The sequence below is a fragment of the Balaenoptera acutorostrata genome, chromosome 19 (genome assembly GCF_949987535.1).
Source record: "Balaenoptera acutorostrata chromosome 19, mBalAcu1.1, whole genome shotgun sequence".
Taxonomy (NCBI): domain Eukaryota; kingdom Metazoa; phylum Chordata; class Mammalia; order Artiodactyla; family Balaenopteridae; genus Balaenoptera; species Balaenoptera acutorostrata.
This window is the reverse complement of record NC_080082.1, coordinates 50,185,095-50,207,594: the sequence shown is the minus strand read 5'-3', so window position 1 is coordinate 50,207,594 and position 22,500 is coordinate 50,185,095. Positions and strand designations below refer to the sequence as shown.

The following is a 22,500-nucleotide window of genomic DNA, read 5'->3' as shown; positions in this document are numbered from 1 at the left end:
CTACAACGTTCTGTTTCCACTTTGGCTAAGGAGAAAATGTGAATTTGTTGAAACAAAGCTACGAGGGGCCTATCTGTATCTCTTGGCTTTGCTGTTCTCTGTGTTGACTTCATTCTCAGGTAGACCCTTCATTTGGGAGACAAAGGTGACCACTTGCAGTTCTAGGCTGGCATTCCACAAGCTCAGGAGCCAGAGTACATCTTTTGTCAATAGCTCTGGAAGGTCTTGGGGCTGTCTTTCGTCAGCCCAGCTTGGGTCTTACGTCCATCCCTGAACCAATCATTATGGCCAGGGAACAAAATATGTGGATAATCCAGGTCCTGGGTTGCTCAGAACCACATAAACCACTTGGGTAAGGCTCACCAAAGGAACCCCCAGGCTGTGGTTGGGTCTCTTCACGCACTTTTTACTTCCTCTTTGCTACTGTTTGAATCAATGTAACATATCTATTGCTTCTGTCTGCCCAGAATCGAGTCCCTCTTAATTTATATAGATATCATTGAATAAGACAAGTTCCTAATTATGCTAAGCCCCTGGATCCAGCTATACCCAAAGTCAGAGCCACTCCTGGACTATACATTCCCCTTTTCCCTTAGGTAAATCTGAATGGTGTCTTCAGTTAGTTAGTTGCAACCATAAATTACCCTCGCCCTTAAGCCAGTTTGAATGGGGTCCTTAGTAAACTGATACAGAAATGAACAGTTTACAAGGGGAAGAAACTCACTCAAATTAGTAGAGCTAAAAGGCATTTACTTTATTACTTACTAAGGGAAAAATAGTAATTTCACAACGGAGGAAATCTGACAGATGCCACTTTACCAAATGATCAAAGTTAACATTACCAGGCACGTAAGAAATTGACATCATGGGCCTGCTGATATGAAATATTGAGGATACAACTGTATGTCAATGATATTCCTGACTAAAGTGCATAACCTGAATCTAACCATGAGGGAGACATATTGAAATTGAAGGATATTCTACAAAATAGCTGTCCTGTAATCTTCATATATGTCAGGGTCATACAACACAAAAGAAGACTGAATTGTTCCAGCTTAAAGGAGACTAAAGAGACATGGCAACTGAGGGCAACACGTATTTTCTATAAAGGGTATTATGGGGACAATTGACAAAACTGAGTAAGAACTGTAGATTAGATAACAATATTGTGTCAATGTTAATTCTATTACACTATGGTTGGGTAAGAGAATGCCTAGTTCTTAGGAAATGTGCACTTAATCGTTTAGGGTAAAAGGTTATTGTGTCTTCAATTTACTCTCAAACAACTGAGAAAAATAATGTGTGTTTATACAGAGAGATAGAAAAGGATAAAACGAAGGTAAAATGTTGACATTTGGGGAATGAGGGTGAACTGTATTGAAATGCTTTGTATCCTTCTTAGAACTTTTCTGTAGGCCTGATATCACATCAAAATAAAAGTTGATTTTAAAAAGTGCACTGTAAAGGTGCATGACAATATCATAGAAGAAAAGAATCAGAAGTACAACTGGGTCTCATGGGTTGTGCAAATCTATCCAGTTCTTTTTATCTTTCATTGGTCACATCATCTTTTTTTAAAAAAATAAATTTATTTATTTATTTATATTTATTTTTGGCTGTGTTGGGTCTTCGTTTCTGTGCGGGGGCTTCCTCCAGTTGCGGAGAGTGGGGGCCACTCTTCATCGCGGTGCGTGGGCCTCTCACCGTCGCGGCCTCTCTTGTTGTGGAGCACAGGCTCCAGACGCGCAGGCTCAGTAGTTGTGGCTCACAGGCTTAGTCGCTCCGCGGCATGTGGGATCTTCCCAGACCAGGGCTCGAATCCGTGTCCCCTGCATTGGCAGGCAGATTCTTAACCACTGCGCCACCAGGGAAGTCCGGTCACATCATCTTTTGTCTACATCCCTCAGCAGATTTCCTCCATTCTCTCCTTGTAGATACCTAGCTTCCTTCTTTGTCCATAATTATTGCTTGTCCAGGAATTGACTGCCCCAGTTCTAGGGCACCACACCCTTGCCTGACTCTGAAATGCAGTGCCTTTATTCCAAATTTCAGACAGATCAAATCAGATTGGCTCAAGTTGGGTTAAGAAAGGAGATCATAGGGGAAATGAAGACTATCTAGAGCAACAACATGGATGAATCTCACAAACACAGTGTTGAATTAAAACAGACCCAAAAGAGAACATACTGTATGATTTCATCTCTTTAAAGTTAAAAACAGTCAAAACTGATTTGTGGCAAGAGTGGTTACCTTTGGGGGAGAGGGAGACAGTGATTGGAAAGGGACACAAGGAGGGTTTTTACGAGACTGATAGTGTTGCTTCTTGACCTGGGTGCTAGTTACACAGGTGTTGTCATTTTCTGAAAATTTATCACACTGAATACTTGTGATATGGGCACATTTCTTTATGTGTGTTATATATCATTAATTTTTTACATTATATCTCATAGATGGCATTATGGTTGGAATTATAATTTTCTGATATGGTTAACAATGCTTGGTACGGTTCCGAACAAATAAATTATAATTGTCACTCTATTTACTGTATAGTTTCATTTCAGAAAAGAAGTTCGTATATTTTAAACCATACCAAAATTTTTCATGCATGCGTATTTATATTAATCTCAGATAATTATAAACTTATCTTTTTACCCATATGAATGCCTTTAACGATGTTTTCAAGTTGTGCAGGACGCGGACGCAGTATCCAGCAGCATGCCTTGACGCTGGCCTCTTAAATGTCTGTAGCGCCCTCCGTCTACGCGGTAACCAAAAACGTTTGCGTAAATTCCCAAAACTCCCACCAGGGGGCGGTACCGCCTCGTTTGAGAAGAACCAATCTACCAGAAGATTGGTTGTGTATTGGGAGCTCAGGGGACGAGTCTGTGCTGGAGATAATAACTTGGTGGTGGTGGTGGGAGTGTCTTCTGCATGTTAAGTGGTCACTGAGTCCCAATATTAAAGGCTAAGTAGCTGTGCAGGGCATCAAGACATAGGGGACCGCAGGAACACAGTGTGCGGAGGGATTTTCTTAAAATTGTCGCTGGAGAATAACTGTCAAGGCAGGGAGAGGTAGGAATTGAGGCTGGCGAGATGGGCAAAGATATATCACGAAGGTCATCTTATGGCGTTTGTACTTTATCCTATGGGTGATACGAAGCCACTGAATAGTTGAAATGACAACAACGGACAGACAGCAGTTATGAGCTGTTTCCACATGCCAATCCCTTTTCTAAGTTCTTCTTATGTATTCTCTTCCGGAACCATCAGAATTACTCATGAGCTCAGTTTTTCTGTCATCCAGAGTTCATTCACCCTTTTCCTGGTGACCTGCAGTCTTCTCTTGGGAAGCATCGGTGCCTAGTCTCCTGCTTCAGATATGCTTTGTGCTTTGTATGTAGCCCACTCTACCTGGGGCTCCACGAATAGGGATAGCCCTCGGAACTGACCAACCAGAGTGTCTTATTTTCTAAGCCCAGTGATTGCCTTACGGATCATCAGGTGACCCAGTCAGAACCAATGAGAGGACTCTGACCCCAGCAGCTGTTCTCTGAGCTAATATTAAAGCCCCGTTCACTCTCAGCAGGAAGTGGGTGGTCACCCACAGAAGGACCGTCTGGGAACTTCAGTTAAGAACCTTCCCTAGCTACTGTTGAGCAGCCTGTTGTGTTCTGCCTGTTCTGCCAGGAGCTCAAGTTTCCCCACCTAGCCTCTGCCCCCCACCGCACTGTCATTTTCAACGTCACTTTCTACCAATCCTAGTTCTGTGTTGCAGGTAGTTAAGAAGAAATGCTTTTCTCCTCTATAGTTGTTTCTACCTCCTTGCCTTTAAATCGTCTGTGATCTCGAGCTGGTATGCCCACCCATTTTATTCAATAAGAATTTGTGGGGCACCTAGTCCATGCTATACTCTGGAGGATGCAGAGATAAATAGTAGATCTGGTTGTCTTCAATGGTTTGCAATTTCGTTTTGATGTATTTAGGCATGAATTTATTTTTATTTATCTTGTTTAGGATATACTTGCTTCTTGGAACTGTGGATTCATGTTTTTCATCAGTTCTGGAAAATTCTCAGCCATCATTTCTTCAAAGATTGCTGTTCCTCCATTCTATTTTCTGCTTTTTGGTCTTTTATCAGATATTTGATGTATCTTAATCTCTCCTTCACATATCCATCTCTTTGTCTCTTTGTGTTGTGTAATTTCCTCTGATAAATCTTTCAGTTCAAAAGTTCTGTCTTCAGCTATGTCTAATCCACTGTTTTAATTTTTATTGTGGGAATTACATTTATTATATTTTTAATCTCTAAAAGTTTCATCTTTTATTTTTCAAATCCACTTTTTTCATTCCTGATACTCTCTTGTTGCTTGCTTACATTTGTGACTGTATATTTTATTTCTTTAAACATTTTACAAAGGGCTAGTTTGTAGTCTGATTTTGACAATTCCAATATCTGAAATTCTTGCAGGTCTGAATCTTTTGTTTGTTGTTGTGTTATATTGTATTTTTCCAAAGATGGCCAAAACAAGATTTGCTCTTTACAATATGCCTTGACACAGGGCAAGTTTATGACTATGGCAGAAGTGACATTGTGATTTCCAAAGCTAGGTCATAAAAGACAGTACAGCTCCTCCCTGATTCCTTTAGGATGCTCACTCTAAGAACTCCACCACCATGCTGCAAAGAAATCCAAGCATCCTATGGAGAGGAACTGAGGCCCCCAGCCCACAGATCTGACGGAATCTCCAGCCAACAGCCAGCACCAAGTTGTCAGGCATGTGAGTACAGTATCTTGAAAGTGCATCCTCCAGCCCCAAGTTGAGCCAACCCTGCTCATACTACATGGAACAGAAACAAACAACTGAACTGAGCCCTGCCCAAATTGAGAAATTGTAAGCAGAACAAATTATCGCTATTTTTTAAAGCTACCAATATTAGGGGTAGTTTATTTTGCAGCAGTTGATAACTGGAGCAGTTGCTTCTGCTAACCCTCACTCACGGTGGCTTACTTTCTTGAGTGCTTGGTGATTTTTTTTTTTTTTTATATATTACCAGGCTGGAACATCATTATTTTAGAGTGATTTATCTTCTCTTTTAGGACAGACCTCAAGGTTAACTACTGATGAGATTTCCCATTTCTCATCCCTCTTGCTCGATAACCCTAAAGAACTCACTCCTAGTCTTGGATGGCCCCATCCTGGGACAGTCTGTACTTTTCACATTTGTAAATATCTACATCAGACTGATAATAATCTCATCACCACACCCCAGTTCACCCCCCACATCTCTACCCTGGGAGTAGAACTAAATTCTTCGATTGGTTAACACATTGTCAGCGGTCAGGGAGCAGGCTAGTTTCCTCCTACTACAGGAAATAGAAGACAACCACACACATCACTAGTTCAGTGTAAGTGTGGCTCACCTATGCCTAATTTGAGAAAGGAGCAAATTCGTTCTCCCTTCAATAATCTCCCTCTATCACCATTAACCTTTGAGATCCCTAAATGCAAGCAGTTCACCTGCTGCTGCTTGGTTCTATCTCCTTAGTTGTGGTTCACTGGCTCCTTAGTTGTGGCACGCGGGCTCCTTAGCTGTGACGTGTGAACTCTCAGTTGCAGCATGCATGTGGGATCTAGTTCCCTGAGCAGGGATCAAACCCGGGACCCCCGCATTGGGAGTGTGGAGTCTTAACCACTGTCCCACCAGGGAAGTCCTGGTTCTATCTCCTTAAGAACAAGCAAGGGGGGAAAAAAAGTAAGATCTGCCAGCTGAGAAATAAAAAATATCTTCTCCAAATCCCACTAAGGTGACTTTCCCACCCAGAACTGAGTTTTCCCACTGCTATATATCTCCTTGTAACTTAATTAAAGAGCAATCAGGGCCTGCCTGCCTACCCTCCAGCATAAACATCCTTGGAAAACGTCAAACACGCCTGGATAACTAATTTTGTCATGAGAACCTCTCATGAGAGAGGGGAAGATCTTGGCACCACCTCTACTGGAGCGATGAGTGCAACACCACTGCACCTTGGTAAGCAGCGCTGCTGTCAGTAACCACTGTTAGAGCAACTCTACCTCTCCCAGCTGCCCCCTACTCTGTCCCCTGTCAGATCATGACTTTTTTGAGGGAGTGATTCTTGTGGCCTCCTCTACTTCTTGCCAGATCAGCACTGACTCAAGAAGTTGATCTTATCCACATGGAAACAACTTAAATGTCCATCAACAGATGAATGGATAAAGAAAACGTGGTACATATATACAATGGAATACTACTCAGTCATAAAAGAGAATGAAATCATGCCATTTGCAGCAACGTGGATGGACCTAGAGATTATCATACCGAGTGAAATAAGTCAGAAAAAGAAAGACAGATACCATATGATATCACTTACATGTGGAATCAAAAATATGACACAAAAAACTTACCTATGAAACAGAAACAGACTCACAGACATAAACAGACTTGTGGTTGCCAAGGGGTGGGAGAGGGATGGGTTGGGAGTTTGGGATTAGCAGATGCAAACTATTATATATAGAATGGATAAACAACAAGGTCCTACTGTATAGCACAGGGAAGTATATTCAATATCCTGTGTAAGCCAAAATGGAAAAGAATATGAAAAAGAATGATGTATATATATGTATAACTGAATCACTTTGCTGTATGGCAGAAATTAACACAACATTGTAAATCAACTATACTTCAAAAAAATAAATTTAAAAATTTATGACTTTAGACCCAAACTCTGGTTTACAGGAAATACAGAAGATAAAGGAACACATTAAATGACATCACAATGACATCATAATCAGGCAAATACAATATGTAGGACATTCTATAAGACAACTTTAAACTTTGTTTGCAAATTTTCAGGATAAAATATCAGGGAAAGTGAAGAAATTATCAGTGATGGGAATCCATTCAACACAACAATCTGCAAATGTTAAAAATGAGGCAGATCAGCAAACTATAGAGAAAATGAACAAAGCCAAAGTTTGAAAAAATCAACAAGATTGATAAAATCCCCAGTTAGATTGATCACGAAAAAAAGAGAGAACAGAAATTACTAATATCAAGATTGGAAGAGAGATTATCACTACAAATTCTGTCACCATTAAAAGGATGTAAAGAGAATATTATGACAACTTTGTGTCAAGGCCTTGACAATTTAGATGAAATGCCAATTCCTTGAAAAACATAACATATGAGAGTAACTCAAGATGAAATAGAAAATATATTTATTCAAGAAATTGAACTTATTATTAAAATCCTTCCCACAAAGAAATCTCCAGGCCCAGATGGCTTTGCTGGTGAAATCTATCAAAGATTAAAGAAAGAAATAACATAAAATCTTTCAAATCTGAGATCCAGCTATATGTGCTGAGATGGAAACAATCCCTCAAAATACATTAAGTAAAAAAATCAATGTGCAGGGGGCTTCCCTGGTGGCGCAGTGGTTGGGAGTCCGCCTGCCAATGCAGGGGACATGGGTTCGAGCCCTGGTCTGGGAGGATCCCACATGCCGCGGAGCGGCTAAGCCCGTGAGCCACAACTACTGAGCCTGCGCGTCTGGAGCCTGTGCTCCGCAACAAGAGAGGCCGCGACAGTGAGAGGCCCGCGCACCGCGATGAAGAGTGGCCCCCGCTCTCCACAACTGGAGAAAGCCCTCGCACAGAAACGAAGACCCAACACAGCCAAAAATAAAATATAAAATTAATTAATTAATTAAAGAAACGTTTAAAAAAATTAAAAAAAATCAATGTGCAAAGGGAAAAGTAGTATTTTCTCATTTATGTAACAAAAAGGAGCTATATAGGTGTGTTTCTATGTACAAACTATCCTCTGCAAGGATACCCTGTTGCTTTAGAGGCATGAATTGAGGAGTTGGAGAAACTGTTTCACTCCTTTTCCTTTTGTATTATTTTAATTTTAAAATATGAACTGTGCATGTAATAAAAAAAAGTTTAAAGACTTTTTAACCCAGGATTTTCTGGATTTATAGTCTGACTTGTCCCTTGACTCTGTGAATTAGGTACTGAGGAAAAGACTGCAAAAAGGGTGGTTAAAATTTTATTCCTCGGGTTTAGGGGATAAGGACATTAAATCCACACTTGGCCACTGGCTGTGTCACTTCAGACATCTTTACCTCTCTGAGGCTCCACTTTTACTATCTGTGAATTGGAGGTTGTGCATTAAAGGATTAATTTTGTCCAACTCCTGGGAGGTAACCTCTAATCCCCTGGAATATCCTGCTTGTTAGGAGTATCTTTGTTTACCTGGGGTCCTTGGACTGTGCAGTATAAGCTTGACCCCTGGAGGGGCTGGAGACTAAGGTCAGTCATGTGGGAGGTAGGCCATGCCCACGTGACTGACCCCCAATAAAAAGTCTGGACACCATGGCTCATGTGAATATCCCTGGCTGTGGCACTCCATGTGTGTTTTCATGTTTTGTTGCTGGGAGAATTGAGCACCATTCACTAGGCTCCCCTGGGAAAGGACAATGAGAAGCTTGCCTTGGTGTCTCCAGGACCTATGTCTTGTCTTGGTGTCTCCAGGTCGTAGGTCTCCTATGTCCCATAGCTTCTTCCCTTTGGTATTTTTGATCTGTATCCTCTCACTGTAATAAATCATAACCATGAGTAAAACAGCTTTTCTGAGTTGAGTCCCTCCAGCGAATCGGTGAGCCTGAGGTGGTTTTGGGGATCCCTAAACACAGGGGTGATTAATGTCATATACCTCATCAGGGGCATAGACACCAATGGGGTTGTACGTACACAAAACTTAATGATCACAGCCAGTATGTATTGAGCACATACTGTATACCAGGCTGTGTGTGTCCACGAGCTCACTGGATCCTCATAACAACTCCGTGAGGCTGATACTATGATTAATTTCTTATTTTTATTTTATTGCGAAATGTACATTCAGGAGTGTAAAATATAAATGTATGGCTTTAAAAAATACTTATAATGTGAACAACTGTGAATCATCATCAGGTTAAGGAAAAAAGGACATAGAAGCCCCCATGAGACCCTACCCAGTTACAACTCCTCTAATCCCTTGAGGTGACCACCTTTCTGACTTTTGTGATAATAATTTCCTTGCTTGCCTTTTCTTTATAGTTTGACCACCCATGTATGTATCCCCCATACTATATTGCCATTTCATTATCCCTGCTTTTGAGTTTTTTGAATAGAATAAGACAACATGTCCTGTTTGGCTGTTTGGTGTCTGGTTTCTTTCACACACCACGTGTGTGAGATTTATCCATGTGGTTGAATGTATCAGTAGTTTATGCTCTTTTCATTGCTCTGTAGTATTCTGTTGTATGACTATACCACAATGTATTTATCCATTCTCCAGTTGATGGAAATTTGGGTAGTTCCCATTTGGGGCTATTACAAACAATGCTGCTGGGAACATTTCTTCCTGTACATGTTTCCTGATGCCCATGTTCAAGTTCTCTAAGATATATACTTAATATGGGACAGATAGGTAAAAGGTTATGTGCATTTTCAAATTTATTCAGTAGCACTACCCTCTCTCCCATTTTAAGATGAAACAATTGCAACAAGAGAGGTTAATAACTTTCCCAAGATCACAAAGCCACACTGCCTTGCTCCCAGAGCCCACATTCTCACTTAACACCCACTGGTGTATGATGGGCACCTTATAATTGTGAGCTGTTATTCTGAGGGTCGTTGAGGGCTGTTTTGGGGGGTTTCCTTTTCTGTCCCCATTATTCTGAACTATGTCCCCATAAGTTAATAATTAACTGCCCCCCAAGGAGCCTATGATCCTAAAGATTTGCCTTTCCCTGGTTACGGTCTGGTTAATCAGTCACTGCCCCTGGCCGGGCAAGGGGCACTAGGCGGACCAGCTGCCCTCAAAGCCCCCTGACCTGGTGTGGAAGTGGCGAAGGATTCCTGATGCTCTGGACCTGCCGTGCGCTCTGCTCCCAAGCTGGCCCCTCCCCTGGGGGCTGGAAGCCCCTGAGCTTTGATGGTGGGGCCTTCCACCTCAAGGGCACTGGAGAACTGACCCGGGCTTTGCTGGTGCTACGGCTGTGTGCCTGGCCCCCTCTGGTCACCCACGGCCTGGCGGTGAGCAGTGACCCTGGGGACTGGCCCAGGGGGTCCGCAGGGCCAGGCTCTGAGCCCTTGCTCCCTGTCACCCCAGCTCCAAGCCTGGTCTCAGCGACTCCTGGGGTCCCAGCTCTCGGGCGCGCTTCTGCGAGCATCCATCTACGGGCAGTTCGTGGCTGGTGAGACCACAGAGGAGGTGAGGGGCTGTGTCCAACAGCTCCAGACCCTAGGCCTCCGGCCCCTGCTGGCGGTGCCCACTGAGGAGGAGCCAGACTCAGCTGTCAAGACTGGGTGAGTCGGGGGCCAGGGACCAGGGTGGCCGGGGGGCTTGCAAGAAGGGGGTGAGTGGGCTCCAAACCCTGACGCCTGCTGGCTGGGCAGCGAGGCCTGGTACGAGGGGAACCTCAGAGCTATGCTCCGATGCGTGGACCTGTCACGAGGCCTCCTGGAGACCCCTGGCCCGACCGGAAACATCCTCATGCAGCTGAAGATTACGGCGCTGATGAACACTCGCCTCTGTGTAAGGGACCGGCGGGGTGGGGGGGGAGGACGGGGTGGCTGCCCGCCAGGGCCCCCTCACACCCCACCTACCACCCCATTCCAGAAGGAGCTAACCTCGCGGGTCCGAAGGCCGGGGGGTTCCTTGGAGCTGAGCCCTGAAAGACTGGCAGAAGCCATGGACTCTGGGCGGGTAAGGACCTCAGGCTGGGGGAGATTGAATGGCTGGTGGGGAATGTGGGGGAAGCAGAGCCCCCTGGACTTGGAGGTAGCAGGCACCCGCAAGCGGCATGTTCAAAATATTTAACTACCTCTACTTTCCAGGCTTAGAATGATCAGAATAATTGTGGCTACAGACCTGGGGCATGGCTGGAATAAATGGAATATGGGTCACCTGGGGACTCTAGGGGAGGGGCCTGGGGGCTGGGAGCTCTCAGAGGAGAGATTGAGACAGCAGCTCTTTACCAACTAGAAGAAAGTAATCAATATTTTATCAATCAACTCAGCTATGCTAGTGTGTGCTAACTAGCTGGAAGCATTAGACCAATGGGTTTTGGTTCATTCATTCACTCATTTGTTCTTTCATTTATTCCTTTTTTTTTAATTAACTGTAACTTTTGAAAAATATTTCTTTTATTCATTTATTTATTTGGTTGTGCCGGGCTTTAGTCATGGCAGGTGGGCTCCTTAGTTGTGGCACGTGTGCTCTTTAGTTGTTGCCGGCAGGCCCCTTAGTTGTGGCATGCATGTGGGATCTAGTTCCCTGAGCAGGGATCGAACCCGGGCCCCCTGCATTGGGAGCACGGAGTCTTAATCACTGCACCACCAGGGAAGTCCCTCTTTCGTTTATTCTTTATTTCCATATCTTATTTCTACCTTCCCTGCCATCAGCAGCATGTATCTCTTTGTTACTGTGATTTTGTTTTGCCAAGTATATGCTCTTTGGGAGCATATTTTTCCAACATTTTATTATGAAAATGTTCAAACATACAGAAAAGTTGAAAGAATTTTACAGTGAACACCCATATACCTGCTGCCGTTAACATTTAACTATACTTGCTTTATTTATTTATTTATTTTTTAAACATCTTTATTGGAGTATAATTGCTTTACAATGGTGTGTTAGTTTCTGCCTTATAACAAAGTGAATCAGCTATACATATACATATATCCCCATATTCCCTCCCTCTTGCGTCTCCCTCCCTCCCACCCTTTGATGAGCTTTGACAAATACACACCTGAGCAATTCAAATCCCTATCAAGGTATAGAACATTTCCATCACTGCAGGAAGTTCCCTTGTGCCCTTCTCCATCAATGGGGCTGCGTGGCAGGGGGAGGGTATAGTTTTAAACGCACACAAGTAGCATTATGTTATCTATGGCATTCTGTTTATTACTTTTTTCACTGAGCACTCTGATTTTAAGATCCCTCCAAGCATCTCTGTGTACATCTAATCCATTTTTAAAAATATTTATTTATTTATTTGGCTGCTCTGGGTCCTAGTTGTGGCACGCGGGATCTTCGTTGCCGCGTGCGAGATCTTTTAGTTGTAGCATGTGGACTCTTAGTTACAGCATGTGGGATCTAGTTCCCTGACCAAGGATTGAACCTGGGCCCCCTGCCCTGGGAGTGTGGAGTCCCAACCACTGGACCACCAGGGAAGTCCCTAATCCATTGTTTTTAATTGCTGCTTCTGGCCGCATGGTTTACCTCTCCTGGGATGGACACCCGGGTGGCCTCTGAGTCTCCGTCACCCCAAATAATGCTGCCTGGGACCTGCTGAGGTTTCTTTTTTTAATTTGTAATTTTTAATATGTGCCACAGAACACACAGAAGCAGGACTCAGTGCTTCAAAGGATCAGCTTTGGAGTGTACCGAATTTCACCTCTTCATGAACTTAGTTTACGCATGTGAGGACAGTGATAGTAATTTCTTCCCAGGGTGGTTTTAAAGACTAAAGCCCCTGCCAGGCTGGCATCTGCATGATGACAGAGGGGCCCTCATCCCTCTGTGTCACTAGCTTCCCTTGGCTTCCCCAACACCATCAGACCTGGTGTTCCTTTTCCATCTCTGCCAGCTCATTCTCAATCTTTGTTAGGTTTTACTCTGCCTGACTCTTAAATATGGAGGTTCCCCAGGGCGAGGTCCCGGCTCACTCCCCTCTCAGTCCTTACTGCCTTCGAAGGGCCCTTCTCACCCACCCCTACAGCCTGTTTCCCTGCTCTGCACTCATGATGCCTGCCTTCTGTCTCCAGCCCCAGCCTTTCCCCTGAGCCCCTCTGGAACCTCCGCTTGGACGTCCCCCAGACCCCTCACACCAGCTGGGTCCCACACTGGCCTGTGACTCCCCAAACCTGCCCCTTCCTCCTGTCCCCATCTCAGAGCAGTCCTACCACCCCCATCCCAGATCCCAGGCCCCACCCATCCTTGGTCTTCACAGCCACTGGCTCCACAGCACGATTCATAACTGTCCTGTTCACGGCCATATCCCAGGCCATGGCACCTAGACAAGATGTGATAAACATATGTTAAATAAATGAGTAAATGAATGGAGCAAGTGAGTCTGAAACAGTAAATTAATGGTGGAGAACTTACCACTCACAACGTGCCACGCACTGTCCTAAGTGGTTTATATGTGTTCGAGGGAAGCATTTACTCTCTGCCTGGAGATGCTGAGGTTTAAATCCCAGGTCAAGCTGTATGATTTTATAAGTTTATTTATTTATTTATTTTTATTTTTGGCTGTGTTGGGTCTTCATTGCTGCGCGTGGGCTTTCTCTAGTTGTGGCGAGTGGGGGCTACTCTTTGTTGCAGTGCGCGGGCTTCTCATTGTGGTAGCTTCTCTTGTTGTGGAGCATGGGTTCTAGGCGCGTGGGCTTCAGTAGTTGTGGCACGCAGGCTCAGTAGTTGTGGCTCGTGGCTCTAGAGCACAGGCTCAGTAGTTGTGGTGCACGGGCTTAGTTGCTCCGCGGCATGTGGGATCTTCCCAGACCAGGGCTCGGACCCATGTCCCCTGCATTGGCAGGCGGATTCTTAACCATTCTCCACCAGGGAAGTCCCAAGCTGTGTGATTTTAGACGAATGACTTCACCTCTCTGTGCCTTCACCTCTGTTTCCCCCTCTGTAAAATAGGGATGACGATAGTCCCTACTTCAGAGGGTGGTGAAGGGTAAATGAGGCCCTGAAACAGCACCTGGCACCCTGTCTGTGAGGGCGGCGGCTCCACCAGCTGCTCACACCCCAGAACTCCCCTGGGATGATGCCCCACAGGGAGACAGTCCTCTGACTGGGGAGAAGAACTCCGCAGGTGCCCCTCACCCTTCCCTTCTGCTGGAGAGTCTTCTCCCCCAGGACGGGATCCGTATCCATCCTGTTGACTATAATGGAGCCCTAGATTCCACCTGTTCCTCTTTCTTTAACTTCCCAATGTCTTTGAACCCAGCTGGACTCCCTGAGTCACCAGCAGCTGACATTCACCCTCGAATCCCCATAAGAGGACCCTGAATTAGGGACAGTTATTATTTCCACGTTACAAATGTAACAATTCCCTAAACGTTTGTTGAACATCTACCACGTTCCAGGTGCTGTGCCAGGGGTGGGGATGATGAGCAAGATAAACAAAATCTCTGCCCTCGAGGTAATTACTTGCTAGTCCGGGAGGCACAAGAGACACTCAATTGTTAAAACCAAAGCCCAGGGCTTCCCTGGTGGCGCAGTGGTTGAGAATCTGCCTGCCAATGCAGGGGACATGGATTCGAGCCCTGGTCTGGGAAGATCCCACGTGCCGCGGAGCAACTAAGCCCGTGCACCACAACTACTGAGCCTGCGCGTCTGGAGCCTGTGCTCCGCCACAAGAGAGGCCGCGATAGTGAGAGGCCCGCACACCACGATGAAGAGTGGCCCCCGCTCTCCGCAACTAGAGAAAGCCCTCGCACAGAAACGAAGACCCAACACAGCAAAAATAAATAAATAAATAAATTAAAAAAAAAAAAAAAGCTTATCTTTAAAAACAAAAAAACAAAAAAACAAAAAAACCAAAGCCCAGTCGGGGCTTGCCGGCCTCATGCCGGTGAGGGGTGGTTGGGGGGGCAGTGCACCAAGCCAGGAAAATCATTCTTTTTCAAGTTTAGGTTCTAGTACCCCTCGGGGTCTCAGTTTCCTAATCTGGAAATTGGGAATAATATTTACTTAATTGTTTTAGGGGATCAAATTAATTAATGCAGATGAAGTAGGTACTTTTGGAATTGGGCTCCGAGAGCTTCCCCATATTAGTAAACCGCCTTTTCACTTGAGCTCTTTTGAAAGGTTTCTGTTTATTGTTCCCTTACAATCAAATGATCTTGGATTCAGATGGGGAGTGTGGCGCAGAGACAGACACAGAGAAACATTGCCCTCTCTTCACTCTATCCATAAGTGTGTGAAAAAATGTAATAAATGTTTAATTATACTAAAACAAAAACCAAAAAACAAAGCTGATATGTTGCAAGTATAGACAGCCATCTTAGGGAAAAATAAGGCTGAGGAAGGGGAAAGAAAAGCCCCAGGAAGGGAGTTGCAAGTTCAAACCAGAGAAAACCTCATAGAGAAGGTGGCATTGAAATAAAGACCCTGCGGAGAGGTTGGAGTGAAGTAAGTGGACATCTAGGGGAAAAGTGTTCCAGGCGGAAGGAACAGCCAGAGCAAAGGCTCTGAGGTGGGAAGGTACCTGGCATGTTCAAAGACTTGCAGGGAGGCCAGTGAGGCTGGAGGGCAGTAAGCCAGGCGGAGGGTGGGAGGAGGTGAGAGCAGAGGGGCCAGACCAGGGGAGCCTTGTGAGTTGCAATGAGGCCTTCAAAGTTTGATGAGGAAACTGAGGTCCCAAGAGGCTAATGCAAGGTAACACTTATGGCTCTTATTATGATCTAGCTACTGTTCCAAGCACTTTCTAGATGCTAATTCCAAGTCACATCACTCTCCCACTGGAAAATGGAGCTTGGAATAACATCTGCCTACTAGGATCATTGTGAAGATTAAATACATAAGATGGCATTTGAAGCCACCTATTATTATAACATGTATTGAGTGCTTATCATATTCCGGCACTGTCCTGTCCTGTGTATGTCCAGGCACATCTCATACATTAACCCATTTTTATCCACACAGCAACTCCATGAGGCAGTTATTATTATCACCCCCATTTTACAGAGCAGAACATTGAGGCCCAGAGAGGTTATATGATTTGTTCAAGGCCACACAGTAAGTGGTGGAGCCAGGATTCAAACTCAGATTCTGAGCTCTCAACCACTGTATTATACCTCAATAAATAATATCAATGTGATACAGCTACTTTTCAGATTTCTAACAATTTCTAAACATTTTTTCCCTTCCTGCCGGTGGGGGAGAGAAGACTTAGGCTCTGGAAGGGTCCAGTAGCCCTGAACTGCTCTTGCCACCCCCTGCCCCCCACAGGACCTCCAGGTCTCCTGCCTCAACGCCGAGCAAACCCGGCATCTCCAGGCCTCCTTGAGCCGTTTGCACCGGGTGGTACAGGTAACACCTGCAGCCGCGGTCTGGCTCCACTACACCTGCTTGCCGGTCACTCCTGGGGGCCCGACCACAGTCTCTCTCACCCTCAGCACGCCCGGGCCCAGCATGTGAGGCTCCTGGTGGATGCTGAGTACACCTGCCTGAACCCTGCACTCTCTCTGCTGGTGGCCGCTCTGGCCACTCGCTGGAACAGCCCCAGGGAAGGCGGGCCCTGGGTGTGGAACACTTACCAGGCCTATCTGAAGGTGTGTGGTGCACTTGGGGCTGGTGGGGGGGGGGGGTCCGGGGGAGGGGATCGCAGGCCGGGGTCCCAGCACCTTGACCCGAAGCTGCCGCTGTGCTCTGCCAGGACACCTACGAGCAGCTGAGGCGGGATGCTGAGGCCGCAGACAGGGCTGGCCTGGCCTTCGGGGTGAAGTTGGTACGAGGGGCGTATCTGGACAAGGAGAGAGAGGTGGCCCAGCTCCAGGGTACCGAAGATCCCACTCAGCCTGACTACAAGGCTACCAATCAGAGGTGGGACTGGGGCGGGCTGGCCTCTGAGACAAATAATATTAGCACCTAACCTTTCATTAGAGCTCACTCGCCATGGTGCCGAGCGTCCTATGTGGGTCTACACAGCACTCCCTCTCCCCGGCCCAGGACACCGTCACTTCCCACCTAGAGATCAGCCTCCTCCTTGGGCTTCCTGCTCCCTCCTCTATCCCCCCCCTCCCCATTCAGTCCCCACGTGCAGCCAGAGGGAGCCTCTTAACACCTGCCTCAAATTTTGTCCCTCCTCTGTTCAAAATCCTTCCATGGCTCCCAGTGCGCCCTTGATAAACCCCAGATCCTTGCAGCGGCCTGCAATCCTGTCCCCTCGCTCACTTCACTCCAGCCACACTGGCCTCCTTGATGACCCCCAGGGCCTTTGCACTTCCTGTTCCCACTGCCCAGAACCTTCTATCTCCAGACAGTGGTGTGGCTCAATCCCTCACCTCCTCAGGTCTTTACTTGTTGGTACCTTCTCAGGGGACCTTCCTGCCCTCCCTATCAAAAACTAGAACTCTCCACACCCACTCACTTCTTAGATTTATTTTTCTTCCGGTGCTTATCAGCAGTTGAGGTTTCACATTCAGTTGCTCATTATTCGTCTCACCCACGGGAGCATGGGCCCAGGAGGGCAGGGCGTTCTGATTTGTTCACTGCTGAACCCCCAGTGCTTAAAATTGCGCCTGCTGTGTGGTGGGTACTCGATACAGATCTGTTCAAAGAATGAATAAATAATCCAAGCGGTAGATACTATTATTATCATCCCCAATGCACAGGGGATGAAATCGAGGCACAGAGAAGTGGCATCACTTACCCACGGTCACACAGCTAGTGAGTGGCAGGGCCAAGATTTTTGGCAGACTGGCTCTAGAACCCACATTTTTACTCACCTCAAATCATTGTGAGTTCCTTGGGCCACCATCCCATGGCCCTGGGAAGAAAGAATTTATTCTTTCAGGGAATTCCCTGGCAGTCCAGTGGTTAGGATTCTGGGCTTTCACTGTTAGGGGCCCAGGTTCAATCCCTGGTTGGGGAACTAAGATCCTGTAAGCCGAGAGGCCGCAGCCAAAAAAAAAAAAAAAAAAAAAAGAATTTATTCTTTCAATACATACTTGCTGACCACTTTATTTATTTATTTTTCTTTTAAATTTATTTATTTATTTATTTATTTTTGGCTGTGTTGGGTCTTCATTGCTGCGCGCAGGCTTTCTCTAGTTGCGGCAAGCGGGGGCTAGTCTTCGTTGCTGTGCGTGGGCTTCTCATTGCGGCGGCTTCTCTTGTTGCAGAGCACGGGCTCTAGGCGCGTGGGCTTCAGTAGTTGTGGCACTCGGGCTCAGTAGTTGTGGCTTGCAGGCTCTAGAGCTCGGCTCAGTAGTTGTGGCGCACGGGCTTAGTTGCTCCGCGGCATGTGGGGTCTTCCCGGACTGGGGCTCGAACCTGTGTACCCCGCATTGGCAGGCGGATTCTTAACCACTGTGACACCAGGGAAGTCCCTGACCACCTGATTTAGATCAGGGCCTGTGTTGGACCCTGGCTGCAGTGGCAACCAAGGTGGCCACCAGGCCCTGTCCTCATGGAGTTTTCAAAGCCCAATTCCATTTCACAGTGGACCAAGGAGAGGTTTGTAGAGTTGCAAGTACTTACGAAGCTTCCAGAGCAAGTTGCCAAACCACAAAGGCTAAGCTTGCATCCAAGCCCATGAAGGTTCCTAGGCACATTTGTGTCCCATAGGCTTAATCATTTGGCACCATTTTTTTACTGAGTTATAATTCACGTATCATAAAATTTGCTATTTAAAAGTGTACAATTCAGTGGCCTTTAGTATGTTCATAAGATTGTGCAGCCATCACCACTATCTAATTCCAGAACATTTTCATCACCTCAAAAAAGAAACCCCGTATGCATTAGCAGTCACTCACCATTCCCACCCCCCGTCAGCCCCTGGCAACCACTAATCTACTTTCTGTCTCTACAGATTTGTCTATTCTGGACATTTCATATTAATGGAATCATATAATATGTGACCTTTTGTACCTGGCTTCTTTCACTCAGCATAATGTTTTCAAGGTTCAACCATGTTGTAGCACGTGTCAGTGCTTCATTCCTTGTTATGGTCGCATAATATTCCATTGTACGGAGAGTCCACATTTGTTTTATCCTTTCATCAGTTGATGGATATTTGGATTGTTTCCACTTTTTTTGGCAATTGTGGATAGTGCTGCTATGAACATTCACATACACATTTTTGTGTAAACATACAGTTTTCATTCTCTTAAAAGTTGAGTTCTCTAGGACTGGAATCGCTGGGTTATATGGTCACTCCATGTTTAACTTTTTGAGGAACTACCAGATGGTTTTCCAAAGTGGCTGCAGCATTTTAGACTCACACCAGCACGGTGGGAGGGTTCCAATTTCTCCACATCTTCTCCAGCACAGTACCATTCATGTTTTAATAGAGATTTTGAATAAATAATACATTCACATGATTCAAAAATCAAAATGATATGAAAATGAACACACCGACACAGCTCACGTCCACTCACATCCCCATATAATCACGGGGTCTCCCTGCCCCCGCAGGGGCACTCCACTCTCCTCTGAGTGCTCATTTAGCCGGTCCCCCACTTACAGACCTTTGGGTCGTTACTAACCCTGCTCTGTAGACACTGCTGCAGTGAATGACCTTGGATAAATGTCATCTTGTGTGATGCGGCCCTTTGCTGTGAGAGCGCCATTGTGCCAGAGGCTTTAGTCCACCCTCATCTCACTCCATCCTCACAACAACACTGTTAGGTGAACATGGGTTGTGAAAGAGAAGAAAAAGGCTCAGAGGGGGGGATGTCTCTTGCAGCGGAGGCAGGTGGGATGCAGATACTTCCTGACTTCAGGGTCCTTGCCCTTAGGCACCCCACCTCCCAAGGACAGAAATCCCCAGTCCCTGGAGCCTAACCCTCACTTACCAGGTGTCATACGCCAGACCTTCATCTCCCTTCAGTTACAGCCGCTGTCTGGAGCTGATGCTGACCCAGGTGTCCCATCGTGGCCCCATGTGCCCCCTCATGGTGGCGTCCCACAATGAGGATTCTGTTCACCAGGCGACCAAGCGGTAGGAAGTAGGGGAACGGGAAATAGGTGCCCAAAGGGTGGTGGACGTGGAACAAGGGGAGGGACAGTGCGGGCCGCTAGGTTCAAAAGGGATCTGGGGAGGATATTCAAAATATTTAACTCCTGCTACACCTGCAGGTCCCATAGGCCCCAGCTGAACAAGGCATTGCCCCTGATTTGCTGGGGCACGGGGAGGTCCCAGGGTTCCAGGGAAGAAGTGGGGACTCACTGGGGATCCTTCAGGGGGCCCAGGGCAGTGGTTATTTATCAGTGAGTTGGGAAGTACTTCAATATTTGAATAACTAGAACAGCCATATGAGTGCATCATGGCTGACTTTCAGCTCGGGATGCAGCCACTGTCTAGATTGATGATATGGCCTTTTCTGTAGCATGTGGGAGCTGGGCATTCCTCTGGATGGGCCTGTCTGTTTTGGACAACTTCTGGGGATGTGTGACCATGTCTCCTTGGCACTGGGTATGTGAATGATCTGTCCCTCCCAGCCCCACTCCCACATCCCACCCAGTCAGCCCCAGGCCTCATTCCCTCCCAAACAGATACCATCTTCCATTCCCAGGCAATGCCTGGCCAGGTTCCCATCCAGAGCCTGCAGCCGGCCCAGCGCCAGACCCTTCCAGATAGATCTGTCCCATAGCTGAAGGCCTTGCAGGCCTGTGTCTCTGTGTCTGTGGTCTGTTGTTTTTGTTGGTTCTTCATCATGGTATCTTGTCACCTGTGTGCTTTGTTATCTTTACTGTGTTGTTAACCAGGGCCTGAGACCAGAAGATTTATGTTTTCTTCTGCCAGGTGCTAAGGGGTACAAAATCAGTGCACCCTAACTTCACAGCTTGAGGTTTCTTGAGATATCCCAGGGATGCAAATTGGGGCTGCAAATATTTTAGGGGACTAACCCATGGCCACAACCTGTCAGAGATGGATTTCTCTATTTTTTTCCTTGCTCTGCTCATGGTCAAGGCCATTCCCTGGGAGTGAGGGAGGGTGGGAGGGTTGACTTCTTGTTAACTCTTACTTTGAGGGTCTGGATTTTGGGGTTCCAACTTAATCTGGGGAAGTTCTCCTTTATAATTCTTACCCTGGTCAGGCTTTGGGCCTCCATTTCTGTACCCCCTCAGCTTTGAAGTCATTAAATAGCAGCTCAATTTTGCCTTCAGGATAGAAATGCTTCTTGTGTAACCCTTCCTTCTCTGGATTCTCACTTTCTCTTAATTCTTGGATTAGTAAATTCCTTATTCTCTTGGCAGCATTTTCATAACTTTGAGAAGATTTTGTTTTTAATGTTTACTCCAGGATTTTTAGTTTTTTCAGTGGGAGATTTTGTCCAACCCACCTAGTCTGCCATGTTCTCAGAAGTGGAAATCTCTGTTCCAGATGGGGCCTGGGGGAGCCTCTCCCCAAACACCAGCCCACACCCTGCAAATACTCTCCCTCCAGGGCAGGCTGGCTATGCCGTGTACAAGTCCATCCCCTATGGCTCCCTGGAGGAAGTGATCCCCTACCTGATCCGGAGGGCCCAGGAGAACCGAAGTGTACTGCGGGGTGCCCGCAGGGAGCAGGAGCTGCTCAGCCAGGAACTTCGGCGGAGGCTGCTGGGGCGGGGCCTGAGGGTACCCCATTAGCACCCCCAGGGGTCATACGGTCAATAAAGGTCCTGAGCTGCTGCCCAGGCAGCTGCCCTGTACGGAAGCCACCTCCTTGGGGAAGGGCTCATCTCAGCCTCAGCCAGCCCAAGCTAAGGGAGCTCTGTGGCTCAAGAGAGATTTTTAGATCACCCTAGAGCATAGCAAGGGCATTGATCAAAGGCTAATGAGCTCCCCCACCAACCCTGAGGCAGACGATCCTGCGATGGGCCTGGGGTCAGCTCTACTCAGCCAGTTAGTTGCTCACGCGGGAATTGTCTTCACTCCAGTGGACGCCCAGGTGAAGAGCACAGATGAAGGCAGACACTGAGGCACTGAAATCCAGAGGCTGGGCTAAGGCCACACGTCCACGGAGGGACAGAGAGAAGAAACAAGCCACTCTCTCATTTAATAAGCATTTACTGAGTCTCCTTCTGAGCTAGGCTTCCAGGTGAACAGTGCTAGGGACACAACAATGACCAAACACAACCCCAGGCCTGGCCTCACAGAGCTCTTAGTCCAGTAGGGATAGACAGACCCATCTTCAGACAGTGACAGCCCAGGGTGGTCAGGGCTGTGATGAGGGGAGCCCAGGCAGAGTATCAGGGCAACGTTGGGAAAAGCCTGGAGGCTGTAGGAGGCCAGAGGAGACACCTGGTGATCAAGAGGGCGTCCCAGAGAATTCACAAGAATAACCAAGTGAATACTGAGAAGAGCATTCCAAGACAAGGGCATGTGCATAAACAGACTGCGGAGTCGAGGGACAAGGATGGAGGGTGGGGGGGCCAGAAGATGCAGTCTTGGGTGCCACACTGCAGGGTATCAACTCTGTCCCAAGGGCACTGGGGGGTAAGGAGGCTTTGAAGCAGGGGAGGGACAGAGTCAGGTTGGGCTTTACTGGGAGTCCCTTGGCTGCTGCACGGCGGGTGGACCTTGAGCTTTCTGCCTGAGAGCCCAGAGGAAGCCGGGCTAGGGAATCCTGGCAGGTGGGTAGAGCAGGGCAGGGTGTGGGGAAGGGAGGAGGGGGCTGGTGGAAAGAACAATCAGGAGACTGAGCGAAGGGCCGTGGAGCTGATAGGCTGGATTTGAGGGAGACATTCAGGGCCAGGCCCAGGGCTC

General features: G+C 46.8%; 1 protein-coding gene across 1 annotated transcript; it reads left to right on the top strand.

Moving 5' to 3' along the window:
• The first annotated feature begins 9,871 nt into the window (after positions 1 to 9,871).
• On the top strand, positions 9,872 to 21,443 carry PRODH2 (proline dehydrogenase 2). The gene is made up of 10 exons (XM_007165162.2): positions 9,872 to 10,103; positions 10,180 to 10,376; positions 10,467 to 10,605; positions 10,690 to 10,776; positions 16,033 to 16,113; positions 16,200 to 16,355; positions 16,460 to 16,626; positions 19,637 to 19,747; positions 20,136 to 20,221; positions 21,197 to 21,443. The coding sequence occupies exons 1-10, from the start codon at positions 9,930 to 9,932 to the stop codon at positions 21,379 to 21,381; spliced, it is 1,383 nt and encodes a 460-aa protein (XP_007165224.1). The 5' UTR covers positions 9,872 to 9,929; the 3' UTR covers positions 21,382 to 21,443.
• The last annotated feature ends 1,057 nt before the right edge of the window (positions 21,444 to 22,500 follow it).